Genomic DNA, 16849 nt, shown 5'->3' with positions numbered 1-16849 from the left:
TAAAGAATCTGGCTACAACAAAGGAAACACAGCCCAGGCCCAGGCCCACTTAGTGCTACTCCGTCCCCAGGATTTACCCCTCATATGAGCAGATGGCAGTCAGCCACTAACCCCACGCCTCCTCCTTCCCAACCAACCCAGCCCGGTCCCTTGTAAGGAAGAGACATACCCAAGTCAAGGCTGATATTCAAAAAGTGTCAAGACAGAAGGAGAATGAGCTGTTTCCTGTTGAGGTTGTCCAGCAACATAAAGTACTGGCCATAAAGCCCTCCTTAGACGGGGTTCTGGGGGCTCTCTCCTCGCACTGATCTGAGTATCCAGGTGTGAGTATCCAGATTCACTAGGAACTCAGGATGTGAGGGTTTTGGAGCTGGCCAGCAGTAAAGTTGTCTCTTTTGGAAATGTGATTTGACCTGAAGCTTCGACCTTTCTACAAAACCGTGAGTCCTGAGTCTTAGGTTCCACTGTCCATCCATTCTCTACTTAAGATACACCAGCACTAACCAGCAGACATCTGGGCCCCCCACAGTGGTCTGAAGCAGGCTAGGTGTTGAGTGTACAAGCAGAAACTGCAGTCTTCGAAGACCGGCATCACTGAAACCGACATTGGGAATGTTTGTGACACTGACTCCCTGTGAGCCCAGGGAGTGAGCTGACTCTCTCCACGTATCTCGTGCAGTGTTTGCAATGAGCCAGGCATCTCAGATGTGTCAAGACATGCTGATAGCAGGCTGAGTTTGTCCTTCCCAGCAATATATTGGTTTGTATAGGGAGACAGGAAGAAAGAAGTACCATCACATAGCTCTCTCAATCCTCCCCTAGTTTTATTAAAGTATGTCTTCTCCTTGCCTTCTGAAATAGCTTGAATTTCAGCAGAGCTTAAAAAAAAAATGTCATATATAAAATTGATTGTCCCTGCATCTGGGTCCCTGCACCGATTTGATTTTCATTTAGTGTGTCACAGTTTTCCCAGGTTAGAGGTAATTGCTGGCCCTCTCTGTCTTCCTCTCCACCTTCAGGCTAGGCTCTGGGAGGGAAGTTTGAGCCGAGATCCCTGGGGCCCTGTAGCCGGGCAGACTGCTGGAATGTGATTCCCCCTTGCTCCGCTGGAGACGAGCTGTGGTAGCTCACAGCTGAGTGTTTCTTCTTCTTTATCAGAAGCAGGTTTAGCTCTTCAGGCCAACCTTCCCCAGCTGACCACCGGCATTAATTTAGTGTGGGCACGACTTGCAGAGGGCACGGTGAGACTGCAGATTAGGGTCCCCAACTCTGTTTGCAGGGAAGCCTCAGGCTGGCATTCCTGAGAAGCTGGCTGTTCAGAGTCAGGTCTCAGCTTTTGAGAGCCGCCTGGGGTTATGAAACCCAGCATCCACTGAGCCCCCCGTGGTAAATGGGAATCGGGCAGGTTGCTCTTGGTCTGGAGAACCCAGGGCCCCGTGAGAACCTGGAGAGCTCCCACCTTCTGCACACACACCCCTCCCGGAGGGTCCCTTGCTGACAAGAGATGCAGTCTCTGCTGCTGTGGAGTTTTAATCCCAGCAGAGAGAAGAGTGGTGGCCAGAGGCACAGTGACTCTGGTATCAGCCCATCAACAGAGCCCCTCTGCTCACTGCGTTCTCAGTCACTTTCTTTAAATCCTCTAAAACAAGCAGAACTCCCTACGATCTAGTGTGATACATTAACATGAAGAATACCACATGGGCTTATGCTCCAGGTCCTGCATTCTTCAGGAGCTTGGGGCTGGGAGCGGGCCCGTGACACCCAGCAGCCCAGTCTCCCTGCCCTCGCGCCTCATGCAGGCGCAGTAAGGTCTGCTGGACAGCAGGTTACCTTCTGAGTTGGGCTGGGTGCAGGCGGGCCTGCTGCTGCACCTGCCTTGTCCTGAGCTGCACACACTGTCCCGGAAATGTGCTGGGGGCCGTGAGGCCCCCTCCCGAGATGCAACCTGGCGGCCACAGATAATTCGTCAAGCGGAAGACTGAAATTGTCCTAAGGGCTGGCTCTGCCTTTTGGTGAAAAGTGAAAGCCGCCAAACCAGGACCCGGGTCTGAGCCTGGGACTAGGAGGGCCCTGGCTTGTCTCAGATATAGCAACAGTTCTGTTAACAGTTCCTTTATTTGAATCAGTAATAATCCACTCTTCAGGCCTTAGAGCCAGAGATGCCCTCGCAGGAGTGCCCACCTCCGAGTCCTGGGCTCTAGCCTTCTGCCCTAGGTCCAGCGGCATCATGTTGGAAGTGTACAGAAGTATCGGGGCTTCCAACCTTTCCTAGACCAGCAGTGTGGCTCTCCTGTTCCTCACTGCTCTCTCCCACAACTTCCCCACCCTCAGTGACAAATTCCACTCTCAGCCCAGCTCCTTCTGACCACAGGGCAGAACCACCTGCAGACTCATACCCACCAATAGGAAAGGTTTGCTGTAAACCCCCCAGATGCTTCCGAGCTTTGGATCTTGCCCCTTCAGGTGAGGGTCTGAGCCTGCAGGACAGGCCTTGGAGAAGGACTCTGGGATGGCTTTCCTGGGCCAGCCATCCAGGTATATTCCCTTGATAGGCAGGAAGTGCCTCCTTTTATTCGATGCAAAATGCTACCAACTGAAATTTAGATGTGTTTCCTCTTGTTGGCCTCCATGAGAGGTACTGTCCTTGCTTTTCTGCCCATCCCCCCCATTCCCCAGAGTGTTTTCATCAGGTCCAAGGTGATTGAATGCATGGTAGATGAAACAGATCCTTTTGTGAATCACTTCCTGATTTGTTTGGCCAGTGAATTGTGCTATCCTATGTCAGGTTTTCCTAAACCTGCATATGCTAACCTGCCTTGTTGGGCTCTGCATAGACAATTGTTTCAAAAACGGGTGTATTTGTTCTAAACATGATGAGTTACAGGCATTCCTCTTTTGCATTTTCGCCTCAGCCCACTGAGAGTCAAGGCTGAGTAGGGCAGGACTCACGTGTCATAGATGAGGACTCTGGTGGGTGAGGGGCTGACACCCACCCAGGCAGGTAGCTGGGGATCAGGGCTGGGGTCACACTGAGGTCTTCTGACTCCAAGTCCAGAGCTCCCTTTCTCTGCACCGTAGCTGCCTCCCTGAGCATACTGCTGCCTGGACCCAGAAAGCCCAGAGAATGCCTGGGGCACAGGGCAAGGAGAGATGCCTGCCCCGGATTAAACCGCTGCTGTGGACGCTGCCCAGAGCGGCCGGTGGAGAAGTGACCTTGCTCCCCCACCACGAGTCCCCAGACTGCTGCTTGGTGCAGAGCTTGCCCAAGGCCACTTAATGCTCACAGCTTCTGCTACAAAAATGCCAGGGTGTTTGCAAGACACTGTCCTCTTCTAGGACGGGAGTTAGAACGTCCTTTTTACATCTCAGCACTATTTATTCAGCAGTACCTACTGAGACCTCTTCCTCCCTCCCTCCACACACACACAAACACACACACCCTAGCTGAGCAGCCTTGAGGGACGTCCCATTCCCTCTTCCTGACCTGACCCTGGCCTGGAGCATTTCTCCCCTTAAAATGAGCCTGGAGGTGACCTGCAAGGAGACAGCCCATTGAGAACTGATTCAGGATAACTAGCACTGAAAGCACCCTCAGGTCAGGGGCTCGAGTCATGCTCCCCCAGCCCCCACCTGCCTGCCTCTTCTCTCGAGGTCACAGCTTGGAGGGGAGGGGCTCCTCCTTTGCTGTGTTGCCAGCTGGTGTGCAGGGTGAACGTCCCCAAAGAGGAAGATCACTGTGTCCCTCTTGCCTTCCCAGCATCAAACAGCGCATGTTGGTGCCCCTCCCCTTTCCTTCTCAAACTGCTGAGCTGGGTAGTGCCCTCCCGGAGATGCATGGGTTCAGGACATAGGTTGGCTTGTTAACCCGCTTTCTGGAGCTCGGGTCCTCTGCCTACAGAGAAAGAGGGAATCATTGACCGAGGAGCCCAGTGACCCGGCTCCTCTACGCCCTCAGCCCTTGAGGATGCAGGTTCCACTATCCAGAGAAAAGGGACCAGCCCAGAACCAGGGGCTCCTGGCCTGCCACCTGCATCCTAGGCGGGGAGCCAGGGCCCCATCTTTCAGCCCTGACTGGGGGGTGTCTGCAGGGTGACGGAGCTGGGGCTCAGGCGTGAAGAGGGCAAGTGTATAACTGTGCGAGACTTAGGGTTTTAAAGCTGCATTGTAACACAGCGCCTCCTCCACAGTGATTCTGGTGTCATTGGATGGAAGAGGATAGAAGAGGGAGGGGCGATGTAGGAGCAACTGGGAGACTCCCTTCAGGCCAGCTCTCCAGCTGCAGGCCTCCTGGGCTCACAGGATGGGGAGGCTAACAGGGGTGGGCCAAATACCACCAGCCCCCCCGCCCCCGTCTTCTGAGCCTCCGGCGGGGCGTGTTTCTAGACAGCATCCTTCCGTGAGCATGCAGCCTCCTCTCTCCCAGGCTCCTTCCACTGGCTGGGTTAGTCTCTGGGTGGCCATCGCCCTGCTGGGAGGAGCGAAGATGGAGCTCACTCTCTCCTCCTTGGCTTCTAGATGAGCATGCCCACCCTGGATCCTCATCTAGCCAGAGGAGAAAGAAGTCAGAAAGCCTTTACCTTCCACTGTGGCCCCACCTCCCACCCGTTACCCTGAAACAGAGCTGGCTGGTCACTCTGTTGGTTCCTTGGTATAGGAGTGGGGTCAGCTGCCTGGGTGAACTGGGAGTCAGTGTCTGAGCTCTCTCTGCTTTCCCTGGCCTGGAAAAAGAAAGTGTGTGAGCCCGAGATAATGCTGTCTGTTGAATATCTCAACTTGATTCTTGCTTCCGTGAGTGAGAAGGGCCAAATGTTATCTGCAAGTTTAATCTCCTGTATTCAAAAATCCTGTCCCCTCTGTCTGCCAGTGCACTCCCAAATCAGCCATTCACTTGCTCTGAGCCTCTGGGATTTTTTTTTTTTTTTTTTCTCTCTCTTTAACCTGTGCTTTCCATCAGCCAGTTTCTTCCTTTCTTGGCACAGCTTCCTAGGGGCCTGACCTTGAAGCCTCCTGCCCCAGATGGCCTTCCCAGGAAGCAGCTTGACTTTTCTCTGCTGAGTTGGGAGCCCAGCCCTGCTTGGCTCATTCTCCTTTGCATCTTTGCATCCCGTCTCAGTCTCCCAGCAGCCTAGCTGGGGTACATTGTCGGTCTTTTTCCATCTTGGCGACTAGTCGGTAGCAATCAATCCAAGTTTGGCTCTTCAAGCCCCCCCACCCCCCACACACACCCCCAGAGGTGAGGAGTTCCAGCCACAGGTGCCCAGGGCAAGGTCATGGTCCAGAGAAGATTTGCAGATGTTTTCCCTGCTACCACTGAGGGCAGATGGGCCCAGGGCAGAGGGAAATGCCAAGGATAGGCAGGAGGGAGAAGGCTGTTGTGAGGAGCACCCCCTGGGATTCAAGGAAGTGCATGGAACCCGTATTGTCTGGTTCTTCAAGATGGACGAGTTGTAGTCCAGAACTGGCCAGCCCCAGATTCACCTTGAACTTCAAAAGTCAATGAGAAATTACTTTTACAGTATAAAAAATGTTTTTTTGTTGTTGTTCTAGCATGGAAAATAAAAGATTTAAGCTACTAAAGGGGACTGAAGAAGAGACACAGTTAACCTGGTTGACAAGCTGTGGTCCTCGCTGGGGCGGGAACGATGGAACTTGGGGACAGTAGAGGCGGGGGCCTGCGGCAGTGTCTCCTCACCCTGCCCCCTCCCCACCACCACTCCCTGAGGAACATGTGGGTGTGAAGTCTCGTCTGCTTGTAGCAAAGGTCCAGTCCTCGTTCTTCTTTCTGATAGTCTGGAGTCTATCTGAAGATAACCAGCAGAACGCAGGCTTTTCAGTCAGATACGCTTTCGTGATAATTTGGTTCAGTCAGTATGCTCTGAATTCATACTTCTTTGTCTTTTTTTTTTAAACAAAAGGAAAAAAAAAAAGTTTAAATCCCCCCCTTTCCTTCTACTGCAGGAGGTGAGTGTGTGGGTGTCCTGTAGCGTCATTGGCGTTCACCAGCTTTGGCCCAGAGCCTCCAGATTCTCCATCCCCACCCCATCCCTCCCTCCATCCCCTGCTCTCCACCCCAAAAGGGAACCCTCTGCCACCATCATTACGGTTATGTTAAGATGCCCAAGTCTTCCATGACATATCCCATCCTCCGACCACGCTCAGTATTGACGACTTTCATTCAGGGATATAAACTGGAGGGGTGGGGAGGGAGGGAATAGCCAGTGGGGTGGGGGGAGTGGTGGGGGGAGGGAGAGCCGAAGATCTTTTTTGTCTTTTTTTTGTTGTCGTTTAAAACAAATTTGTCATTTAATGGATCCAAAAACAAGAAAAAAAGTGAAACCAAAAAATTCCCTCCCCAAAGATTTTTTTTTTTCCTGGACACAAATTGCTTTGTTTCCTGTCACGTTTTAATATCAATATTAACACAATGTGTAGTCTAAAACTAGTTCCTTTGTAGTTTGCATGGGATGTGAATGCTGTCTCAACGTGCCCAAATCTAGACAAGACTGCATGAGCATCAATTCAGATGTGGAAAAAAAAAAAAAAAAAAACCAACTCTCTCTCTCTCTCTTCCATATATCTCTCTATTTCTATTGTGATAATTTGGTGGGCAGTGAAGCACCCCGGTTGGTTGCCATACTGTGTTGAATGGTTGTTTTTTTTATTCTATCTCTTTTTGGAGCTCCGAGCTTCTTAGTAGTAGCCTGGGCTGAGTATTCTTGAGTCCCTGCTGATGTCTTCGCATGGCCTTGGTTGAGTGTTAGAAGTCGGGCCTCAGCTGTTCCTCCCGAGTGTCTGGCTTGTGGTGACCGGTGCATGCCTGGCTTCCGGCCTCATACCCAGCTCTATTCTCTGCACACCAGTCCTGAATAGCTACAGTGCTCAACCGAATTTTGGCGGGCCCGCTTCCCCGGCAGGCTCCAACCCGGCGCGGCCCGGAGGCTTCCCGGGGGCCAACAGCCCAGGACCCGTCGCCGACCTCTACGGCCCTGCCAGCCAGGACTCCGGAGTGGGGAATTACATAAGCGCCACCAGCCCTCAGCCGGGCTCAGGCTTCGGCCATGGCATCGCCGTAAGTACCTCCCCGCCCCTGCCCGCCCGCCTGTCTCCTGCGGCCCGCTGGGGGGTGGTGTGCCAGGGAAGCCCCCGAGCCGGCAGGCCAGGAGCGGGCACCGGGTCCCCCGCCACACCCACGTCCGTCACCCCTGGCTGCAGCTTCTCCCGTTAGACGTTTCCAGAGCCTCTGTGCGCGTGCCACAGGTGGAGTGGAAGGAGTGTGGGCAGGTCACTCCTGGGTCACGTTCAGCCCACTCAACCCTGAACCACATGTACAACCCATTGCATCCCTGGCTGCAAAACAAAAAGAAGTGTTCCTCCCTCGAAAGCTGGTGTGTGAGACTTTAAGGAAACAGGCTAAGGCAGCTGCTGGCTCGTAGTAGACCCCTGGGGTCAGCCCCTCTGCTTGATCCCAGCCTCCTGGAGATTCAGGGGGGCTGGGACCTTGGAGCTAGGGCCCCGTCCCCATAGGATGACAGCCTGAGTCAGTAGAGTCCTGCCTGGGGTCCTGGGGCAGCACTGGGGCCTGGGTCGTAGCGTGGGGTGCAAGTCCCGTCCCAGGAGATTTCCTCCGCTAATGTTTCCTACAGTCTCCGGGTTCCAAGTAAGTTCCCCTTTGCATTCTTTAGCTCCGCCCGCCCCGAAGGCCAGGTGCATTTGACATTTGTAATGCTCTGTGGTTCTATAATCTGACTAATCCAGGCAATGGAAATTTGCTTAACAGATTTGCATGCTGTTTTCAGATTGTATTGTTCTTCCCCCTCGCGGTGTGTGTGAGCATGAATGTGCCTGAGCCCACTTGCTCGCTGTCCCTTCCATTGGGGAAACCGAAAATCGGCCAACCTCGCCATCTTGGAGACAGTTTGATTTTGAGCTAAGAGGGAAGTGTCTGCTGTCCCAGGTCACATCCCTGTGGGAGAGCCCTGCCTACCGGGCTGTGCTGGGGAGAACAAAGCAAGTGCAGACGATCAGGGCATCAGGGCGGCCAGTCTCTGCCCCTGGCATTGAAAGGTCGCCCCTGCAACCCACACACATGCACGCACACACCATCTCACACATTCACACACCACACACACACACACACACACACACATACGCCTTGCCTGGCCTGTGACGTCCGGGTCCTTGTTGAATCCCACTCCAGAACCAATATCACTTAGGCAGTAGTTTGGTGAGTTACACCCCCTCAGATCGGCTGTAACACCTAATCGAGAGCAGTAACTAGTCAACCTAGAGCTGCATCTGTTTCAGGGATCGTCTACCACTATGTCGGACACGGTCAGCACCCAGAAACACTGACCCTATCTGTTCACGAAAACCTGGGTCTCTGACCTGTGTGCTGTGATGGTTTCTGAAATAAGCAACGTCAAGTCACATTTGGTCTGCACGGGGCTGGCCTTCTCCCCAGCTGGAGCCGTCGGGGGCTGTCTGGGGCTCAGTGCAACAGTGCCCACCGTTGGTGGCACAAGCCCCCCTCTCCTCTCATCCACCTACTCCTGGGAATCTGGCTCTCAGTTTTCCTCTGGGTGAGCGGACAGGCCAGGGTGGGGAGTCAGGGCTTGGGAGGATATCATCCTAGCCCCTCATGGCACGGTGTCTCAGAATTACATATTCATGCTGGCAACCACAGTCTAGTCCTAGCGATAATTCCCTTTCCCAGAATATGACAGTCTGTTCCCATGTATAGCGTGCTGATGACCTTAACAATTGTGCAATTTTAGGGACCTTTGATTGCAACGGCCTTTACAAATGGATACCACTGAGCAGGTGCTTCCGTTGCCACCCCACTCTGAGGTATTGCCTTTTCTGCCACGTGTCTCGCCCGCCAGGCGTGTCCGTACATGTATGCGCCCTGGGCATGCAAGTACGCACGGGCCCTGGTCCCATCGCGTCAACGTCTCTCCCTCCTCTTTCTCCACCCCTTTCCGGGGGGGTGGGGGGCAACAAGATCCAGCCTTTTAATCTCTCATCCCTCCTCTGGCTTAAATCATGACCCCCATTTTTCTTCCACTGTCTTTTTTTTTTTTTCCTTTGATTCTTTCGATCCTTTTTCTCTATCTTTCCCACCTCTCATCTTTCTCTGTCTTGAAATACGATCAAAAGTGTGGGAAACTGGAAGGAGATGCTGTGCTGTGCCTGTCCCAGGGGGACAGAGGCAGAGAGATGTCAGACGTCTGCCAGGCTTGGGGGCGGAGGGTGCTAAGGGTTGCCAGGCCCTCTCAGCTCCCCAGAGCTCGCTGGGCTCGGCCAGTGGGGTTCATGCAGTGAGACAGCCAGACTCCATCTTTCAGTGAAAAGAAAACATTTTTGCCAGTAACTACTGAGTAATTATCCAGATTACCGCACGAAAAGCAAATTAAATTAACGACATCACCTGCGTTACATGGATTTGGATCCCTGCCAGTTTCCTAACCTTTTAAACTGAGCTCAAGTTAATTAAACATTTTTAAAATCACTTTGATGGGGATATGGAAGGGGTGGAGTGGAGGAGAGGGGAGGTTGGGGCAGTCAGTGAGGGAGCCTCTTTCCACATTCTCATTGAAGACGGGTATCCCTCATTCTCCGGAACAGCACCAGGAAGGGAGAGGGGGTTCTCTCGTGGAAGCGCAGCGTGGCCCGTGTGAGCTAGCTGGTTTTGGGTCTTGAGACAAGAGTCTGTTTCTTCAGAAGAGAGAGTGCCACAGCTGAGGCCTGGGAGTGGATCCTGCTTGCAAAATCCCAGCTGGGACATGAGCACTTGTCCCTCTGGGAGAAGCAAAGCTGAGATGGATTTGCCACTTTGGTTTGCAGTCAGCAGGACGCTCCTCTTGTCGAGGGTTGCTCCAGGCCCCCGAGCCAGCCAGGACCCAGTAGTGCGGGCCCAACTGGGGGACCAGGTGGAGCCAAGCTCCGTACATCTCTTGGATTTCTCTAATATTGCTCTAAGGAATCACCTCGACTAACGCAACTGCCTCTCTTAACCCAATAAACCCCGTGTGTGAGTTCTCTTCACCCCCTCGCCTCCACTTCCCTTCCAGCACTGACCCAGCCATTGCTGGCCTGCCAGAGCCAGAGGCCACTAACAGTGTGAAGGAGAGCTACTCACGACTAATTCAACTGGGTTTAGGGGTCCCAGCAAAGCTAGGCTCCTCTGAGAGCAAGGCGGGCTGATGGACCCAAGAGCGTGGGGGGCTAAAGGTGGCTCCCGCCCTTGTGGGGTCAGATGACACGGGGATCAGACAGCTGCCAGTGCCTCTTCCCTCCCTGCCAAAACAGCGGGCGGTGCAGGGCTCCCTGCCGCCTCCGGTCCCACCCTCCTCTGCAGAGCTTCCCTGCGGGTGGAGGGAGGTGAGGCTGCTCGCAGCCCAGCCTCCCGCATCCAGCTTTAGGACTCGAAAGGATGGAACAGACTAGAGAGTGGAGCTAACCACTCGCCCCCTCCAAAATGATTAAGTGGGCCAGTTGAGTCACACGGCCTCCCCAAAACACACACACACAGTCTATGCCCAGCAGAGATGACCCTCAGCCCTTTAGCACCATCCCTGAAAGGAGGGGCCCTGGCTCCCAGTCAGTTCAGGGAGAATCAATCAACAAGTCTGTGAATCCTGGGCCTGTTCTCATTTCCTAGGACCAAAGCTGATTATTATTTGTTGTGTATGTTTTTACAAGCGTCCTGACCTTGAGTCTTTTGTATGTAATATGATTTTTTTAAGTAGAAATTTGCAGTTTTAGTTATGAACAGTCCTTAACAGGCGTCTCCTAAAGGCAAACACTTTTAAACATTTAGTTTAATGTTTGAAAACAGACTCTTAACCAGAAAAGGCAGTGCTAGTCACTCTGCAGTTCACCGTTCCAGCTGCAAACCCAGCGTGACCACATCTGCTGACCCCAGTTTCCACCATTGCCTCAAGAACTCTACCATAGTGTATCGAATCAGCAAATTAGCAAGCCAGCAAAATGAGCTACAGAGCTGCCCTCTTTCTCCCCAGCATCAAGCTTGGCTCAGGCTGTGACCCCAGTCAGCTGTTATTAGCCTGGCCACTTTCAAACATCCTCAGTAGCCCAAAGTAGTCATACTCTGAAAATGCTGGTTAAAAAGTTCAGAGTAAACAGTATGCCTGCCTGACATTGCTTCTTTCTCCTCCCACCCCGACTTTGTGTTCTCTTCCGGACGTCCTCGACCTCCTGTGCCCTGCAGAGCATACCTGGATGTCCAGGCAAGACTGGGCGAAGTTTCTGAGTGGCCCTTTATTTAGGTGATGTCATCAGACCTGTTCCCCCACCAGCCTCACTCCCCGTCCCAACCAGAGATGGCTCACTTCGGATCGAGGGTTGACTGCATCTCATCATCTCACGAATCTGCTGTAATATAAGACAACAGCTTTTAAATGTGTATATATCCCATGATTTTGGTTTTGTTTTGTTTTTGTTTTTCTTGATGGTTTCCCTCCCTCTTCTCTCTTCCCTCTTCTCCTTTTAAATCTCTTTGAATCACATTTGGTAGTGATTTTGACTTAGTCCAGTAGTCATATAGCTTTAATATCTAGTTAAAAGCTAACCATAGTATAATTGTTATATTAAGGTATTATTTTTTTCTTAAAACAATTTTTTTTTTGGCTTGTTTAATTCTGTTCTCACTTTTCAAGGATGCTGAGATGGTAATATTACTCTGAATATTTTGGTATCAATTCTGAGACTGTATGAATTTTCAGGCGGAATTTGAGCACACACAGAGAAGCGAGGTTGTGAAGTGCCGAGCGGGAGGTGGGCATCAACTTTCTACTCTGCATTGTATAAGAAGTGAGATGTAGTAGGCTAATGAACAGACTCTATAGCGGTTCTTTTTTTGTGGCGTCTCTTTGTTAACCTAAGTATATCTATTTTCGGCAATAAGGTAAGGACGACAATGTTTTGCGTGTCCTCCTTTTCTATAAGTGCTTTTTTTCTGTTGAAAGAGGTGATATTATAAGGTTTTTTGCAATTGTGAATTCTAAAAAAGAAATGTTGTAAATACAATTCCATTAACTACATAGAAACTATTAAGAAAGAGAGAATCAAAAATATTTTTGTGAGGGAGTCGGTCCCAGGCAGTTTGATGCTCTGTGGGTGGAGGAGGGGAGGAATGGTAACCGAGTCAGTGACTGAGACGGATGAACACCCAGCTGCCAGGCCGACCCCAGGACAGGTTAGAACACTGTTTAGCTCCTCTTGTCTGTGTGATAGACCTAAGAACTGTATTAGTGTCATACCAGCATATTAACCTCTCGTCTGTGCACAGCTTCCAACGTTACCGTCTAGTTAGATTTTTATTTAAAATATGAAAAACTGCTTTTCCCAAGACGTTTTTTAAAAACAAAGCTACAATTTTAATATTTAACATATTTAATGTTTCAAAGCACACCAGGTTTGGCTTGGGTGGGGAGGGGTGGGGGGACATTCTTTTTCAGTCTTAATTTTTAAATATTTGATCATTTTCTATTGTCCAAGCATTTCAGCACCTCCAAAGGTCCCTAGGACACTTTGCCTCTCTCCTCCCCCTGTCCCCCCAGCCGCCCCCCAGCTCCGGGGACCCATGGGCCAGGAGTGGATAAGCCTGCATTAATGAAATCTTTTCTCCATTCACTTTCTATTTACCAATTAGGAAAGCAACCTTTTGGTTTATATATTTTTTTTAATACCTCAGTGCTGCAAGTATCACCAGAGAGGCTATGAAAGAATTTTTTTTTTAATTTATTGTAGATGTAAACAGAATTTTAAAAAGTAAAAAGTATAAACATCGCTGCACTGTGACTGGTGGGAAAAACTGACCGTTTCCTGTTTGCACATGTTTAACATTTGGCTGTTATAATATATGGTCCTCGGTTGGGGAAAGATACTTATGATGAAGGATATTTTTTAATTTAACTTTTTTTTAATATTGGTAATAGGTCGGCAACAGCAACTATAGAAGTACAACTCAATAGATGGCATTAAAACATATTGTAGTGTGGATATATATTTTTTTCTTTTTTAAAATGTGATATTGACGTTTTATTAATATTTTTTAAATTGTTACGTTTATAAATTTGGTACTTAAGGCACAGCCAGTATGAGACACTGAATGCGACATTTATTATAAAGAGCTGCTGCACTCCTATTTTTATAAATTTTACTAACAAAGTAGACTAATGTAGACATTCACAGACATGGTAGGGTAAAAGCATCTTCAAGCAAAAGGCTCCAAAATGCTAATTCAGAAAGAAAGAAAAAAAGCCTTTTTCAATTCTAATTAAACAGAAACATCTTTTTTTTTTTTTAAATCATGTTCTTTGTTTTTTCCAATAAAATGTTAGGTTGTTTGGTGAAGGTTTGTTTTTTTGTTTGTTTTTCCTTCTTTCTTTTTTTATTTCCAAACAACCAGGTTAAGTAAAATGCTGGGCGCTTTTAAAATATCAAAACTTGTTCAAGTAATAAAATAACAAAATAGAAGTTTTATTTAAAAAAAAAGAAAAAAAAAAGAGACAATAAATTCCCAGAAATTCAGTGTCTAGACTAGGGAATTTAATTACTATTTTGTCCATGTTGGTGATGTACTGTACTAGCCTTCCTTTCTCTGCATCCCCCATCACCTCATAGAAGACTCTTCGTTGATCATTGTCTGTTAATACTGTATAAAATGGCTATCTTGTAAGCGTGCTGTCCTGGTACTAGTGTAGTGACTTTTTTTCTCCTCTTTCTTCTAGTACATATTGATAGGTATAACGTAATTAAGGTTTAAAAAAATTAGACATAGTTATTCAGATTTAGGACCAGTAAGGATAGAACTTTCTCTTATTTATGAAAAAAAAAAATGCTAATAATTTTGGGGCAGTTTTTTCCTTTCATTTTTTTTTTTCAATTTCAAGTTTTCATTTTATTTTTGCTGATCTGATGTGGTTTCAACTAACCCAAGGTCTCACGATGTTCAGATGCCGGTAGACTCTACGGCGTTTTGTAGATTCCCACCCCACCCCCCCCAGCTGTGAAGGGGTGTGCCATACTACCTTAAATGCTAATGCTAGATATGCAAAACTGGATTTTTTTAATTTATTTTTTAAAAGAGGGAGGCATGGTATATTAAAATGATTTTACTAAGAGAAAAAAATATTTTTTTAAGAATGCTCAGAAGAAATTGATAATCTGTGTGAATATGTTTTAGATGTTTATAATACCTTTTGAAGAGACCCAGTAGCCCATAGCACAAATCTCGTGGAAATCTGATATGTTTTAATGTGGCTACCTAGGTTAAGGTTCACATTAGTCCCCCACTCATCTAGAAGTCCATTTTGAAAGATTTTTGTAAATTATTTTAGCACTGATGTTCAGCCTTGTCTTTGTGTCAGTTAAGCTCAATGGCGAACATGGGAACCACCTTCCGCCTTCCCTGGGGGAGAAACCCTCTTGGCTGATGGCTTTTCCCCGGAATCATAAAGCAGCCACCGGGTGACTTTCTGGCTTCTAGATCCATCTGCCTGGGGCCCCCAGACTCCTCTCCTCCCACTCGGGGGAGAGTGGGCACATAAGCTCCTGGACCGATTCCTGGTTCTCCCTGGACGTGGAGCTGACGGGGATGACCGAGTTCTGGGTCTCCTCTCCAGGAGCTTGCACCCCTGGTCTGTGGCCTTCCTCACACCCACTGGGAAAACCAGACAGCCTCACTCTATCCCAGTCGTTCATGGGCTTGATTCAAACGAAGTCCCAACAGGCCTTTGCGTTTCTCTCCTTCATAACCTTCATCTTAATTTGAACTCGTAGCTTGGACTTTAAGGTAGCATGGCTCTATTGCTGTCAATTTAATGTTTCACTGCACAGCAATTCACAGCCAGTGAATGTTACACACATCTTGCTAGACTAGTATAAAAATCATTGGGTAATTGTTGGTTCTAATGACCTGAAAGGTGTTCAGTTTTTGTTTTCAATTTTGTTTTGGTTTTGTTTCTTGGTTTTTTCTTTTCTTTTTTTTTTTTTTTTTGTTTCTTTTTCATTTGGGGATTTTGGGAAAAAAAAAAAAATTTTTTTTTTTTGGTTCCAAATAGAAAAACAAAACCTATTTTGATCTTTAGTGCAAACGAGGGCTAGGGACTTAGCCACCACCACCCACCCACACTGCTTCATTCTGCCATTCACTCACTGCAGCATAATCAAGAATAAAGCAATATAGTTTACTACATTTTTTTAATTGAAGGTCAGCCATGCTTTCTGTATTATATTGCATATGAAATTGTTTACAAAAGAAACACTAACTCATACTTCTCTCTATTGGTTGGGAGTGGCTCACAGGGACAGAGGGAGGCTGGGGAGTTGGGTGGGGAGGGAAGAATGTTTTTCTTTCTTGAATGTGCTTCGCAAGCCAGGCTATCTTCCAAGGAAGGCTGAAGCAGGGTTGGGGGTTGAGGGCGGGGGCAGAGGGACAGATGCAGGCAAGCACATGGAAGAGAGACACTGGCAGGCTCCCCCCACCCCTCTCCACCCGGCCCCCCACTCCAAACAAAAAGAAGCAGAAGTCAGCTCAGCCCCGTCCTGAGCACAGACACTACCCAAGGAGACGCTGTACGTTAAGCAATACTTTAATACCGTAATGTTTGTTTTCTTTCTTTTTTTTAACCAAAAAAAAAAAAAAAGTAAATAAACTAAAACAAAAATATATACATAAAAACCCACCCCTCTGGGGAAGCAACCTGAATCCAAACACTTGGCTATCAAATAATCAGAATGTATTGTCTCAGATAGGAGTTTGTTCCTAGGAGGAAGGGGCACGTGGGGGGCTGGGGATGGAGACTGAGAGACAAAAGTTTCCAGAGCCTTCCAGAAGGCTCTCTGCTACTGTATTCTGTACATACTGTACCATCCTCTGTGGAATCTGTGAGTGTCCTTTGAGTAGCGTGGGCTAGCCAATCTGCCGTTCATGGTGTGTTGTAAACTCGGAATTCCATATGTAATAGGATGCAAGTCTAAGCGTTTCATGTGGACATCAATGTATCTAAATAAAACTTTCCCTAGCACTGTGGCTGACCTCACCCTTACTTTTATACTTTAGTATGAAACTGATGACAACTTTGGTAGTGAGTATTTTTTTTATATATATACATATATATGTATCTATATATATATATATCTCAAGCATCTTTCAGGTCTTTGTGTGTGGCTTTCTTAAAGCCCTGTTGTAAAAAATTACTATGTGGATGGCAGTCTCTCACATCACAGATGTGGAAAGTATAATTTTATATTTGTATTTTCAAATAAATAAGTTTGTGAAAGGTTTCCATCCTCTACTGTGGTCCAGAAATCAATGTGTTTGTCTGACAAAAATAAAATAAAATAAACTGTTTTGAACAGAGTTGTTTGATGTTCTTTCACGTATGGACAGGAAGACCCTCTGGAGTAGGAAATGGCAACCCATTCCAGTATTCTTGCCTGGAAAATTCCATAGACAGAGGAGCCTGGTGGGCTCCAGTCCATGGGGCCACATAGAGTTGGACACTACTGAGTAACTGAACAATACAAAACAATACCCATGTGGAGGAGGGCTCAGTGGGAGAGCGGAGCTGGGGACTGGGGAGGGGAGGGTGTCACTGGTCACACCTGCCTTCTGTCACCCTGATCTTGGGTGGCCTCAGCCTGCAACTGCTTGAAGCAAGGCCTAGATTGCCAGCCAGAGACTGAGGCCAGGTCACGGTGGTGAGAGCGCCGGATCCTATCCACTAGACCCAGTGGTCAGTGACAAGGGCCCTGGCCCTTCGGCTTTGCTGAAAAGAATTTCCACAAAGATGGAAGGTAGTGTAGCAAGTATAGTATTTAT

The 16849-nt window shown here is 48.5% G+C and overlaps 1 protein-coding gene across 29 annotated transcripts in view; it reads left to right on the top strand.

Moving 5' to 3' along the window:
• The window catches only part of MSI2 (musashi RNA binding protein 2), a 406318-nt gene extending 389935 nt beyond the window's left edge, over positions 1 to 16383 (top strand). For 13 of the 29 annotated variants that reach the window (XM_086360859.1, XM_086360851.1, XM_086360863.1 and 10 more), the window contains 3 exons: positions 6861 to 7069; positions 8775 to 8847; positions 11231 to 13377. In XM_086360859.1, coding sequence (XP_086216985.1) covers positions 6861 to 7069; positions 8775 to 8816 — 251 coding nt within the window. In that variant the 3' untranslated portion in view covers positions 8817 to 8847; positions 11231 to 13377. Of the gene's footprint in view, positions 1 to 6860; positions 7070 to 8774; positions 8848 to 11230 lie in introns of all 29 variants that reach the window. The other 16 variants (XR_015148343.1, XM_086360852.1, XM_086360848.1 and 13 more) reach the window with 6 other exon arrangements.
• The last annotated feature ends 466 nt before the right edge of the window (positions 16384 to 16849 follow it).

The sequence above is a fragment of the Bos grunniens genome, chromosome 19 (genome assembly GCF_055505025.1).
Source record: "Bos grunniens cultivar Pamir isolate PY7600 chromosome 19, Bosgru_T2T1.0, whole genome shotgun sequence".
Lineage (NCBI taxonomy): Eukaryota > Metazoa > Chordata > Mammalia > Artiodactyla > Bovidae > Bos > Bos grunniens.
Note: the sequence above shows the minus strand (reverse complement) of the source record. Positions and strands in the feature narration are given on the sequence as shown.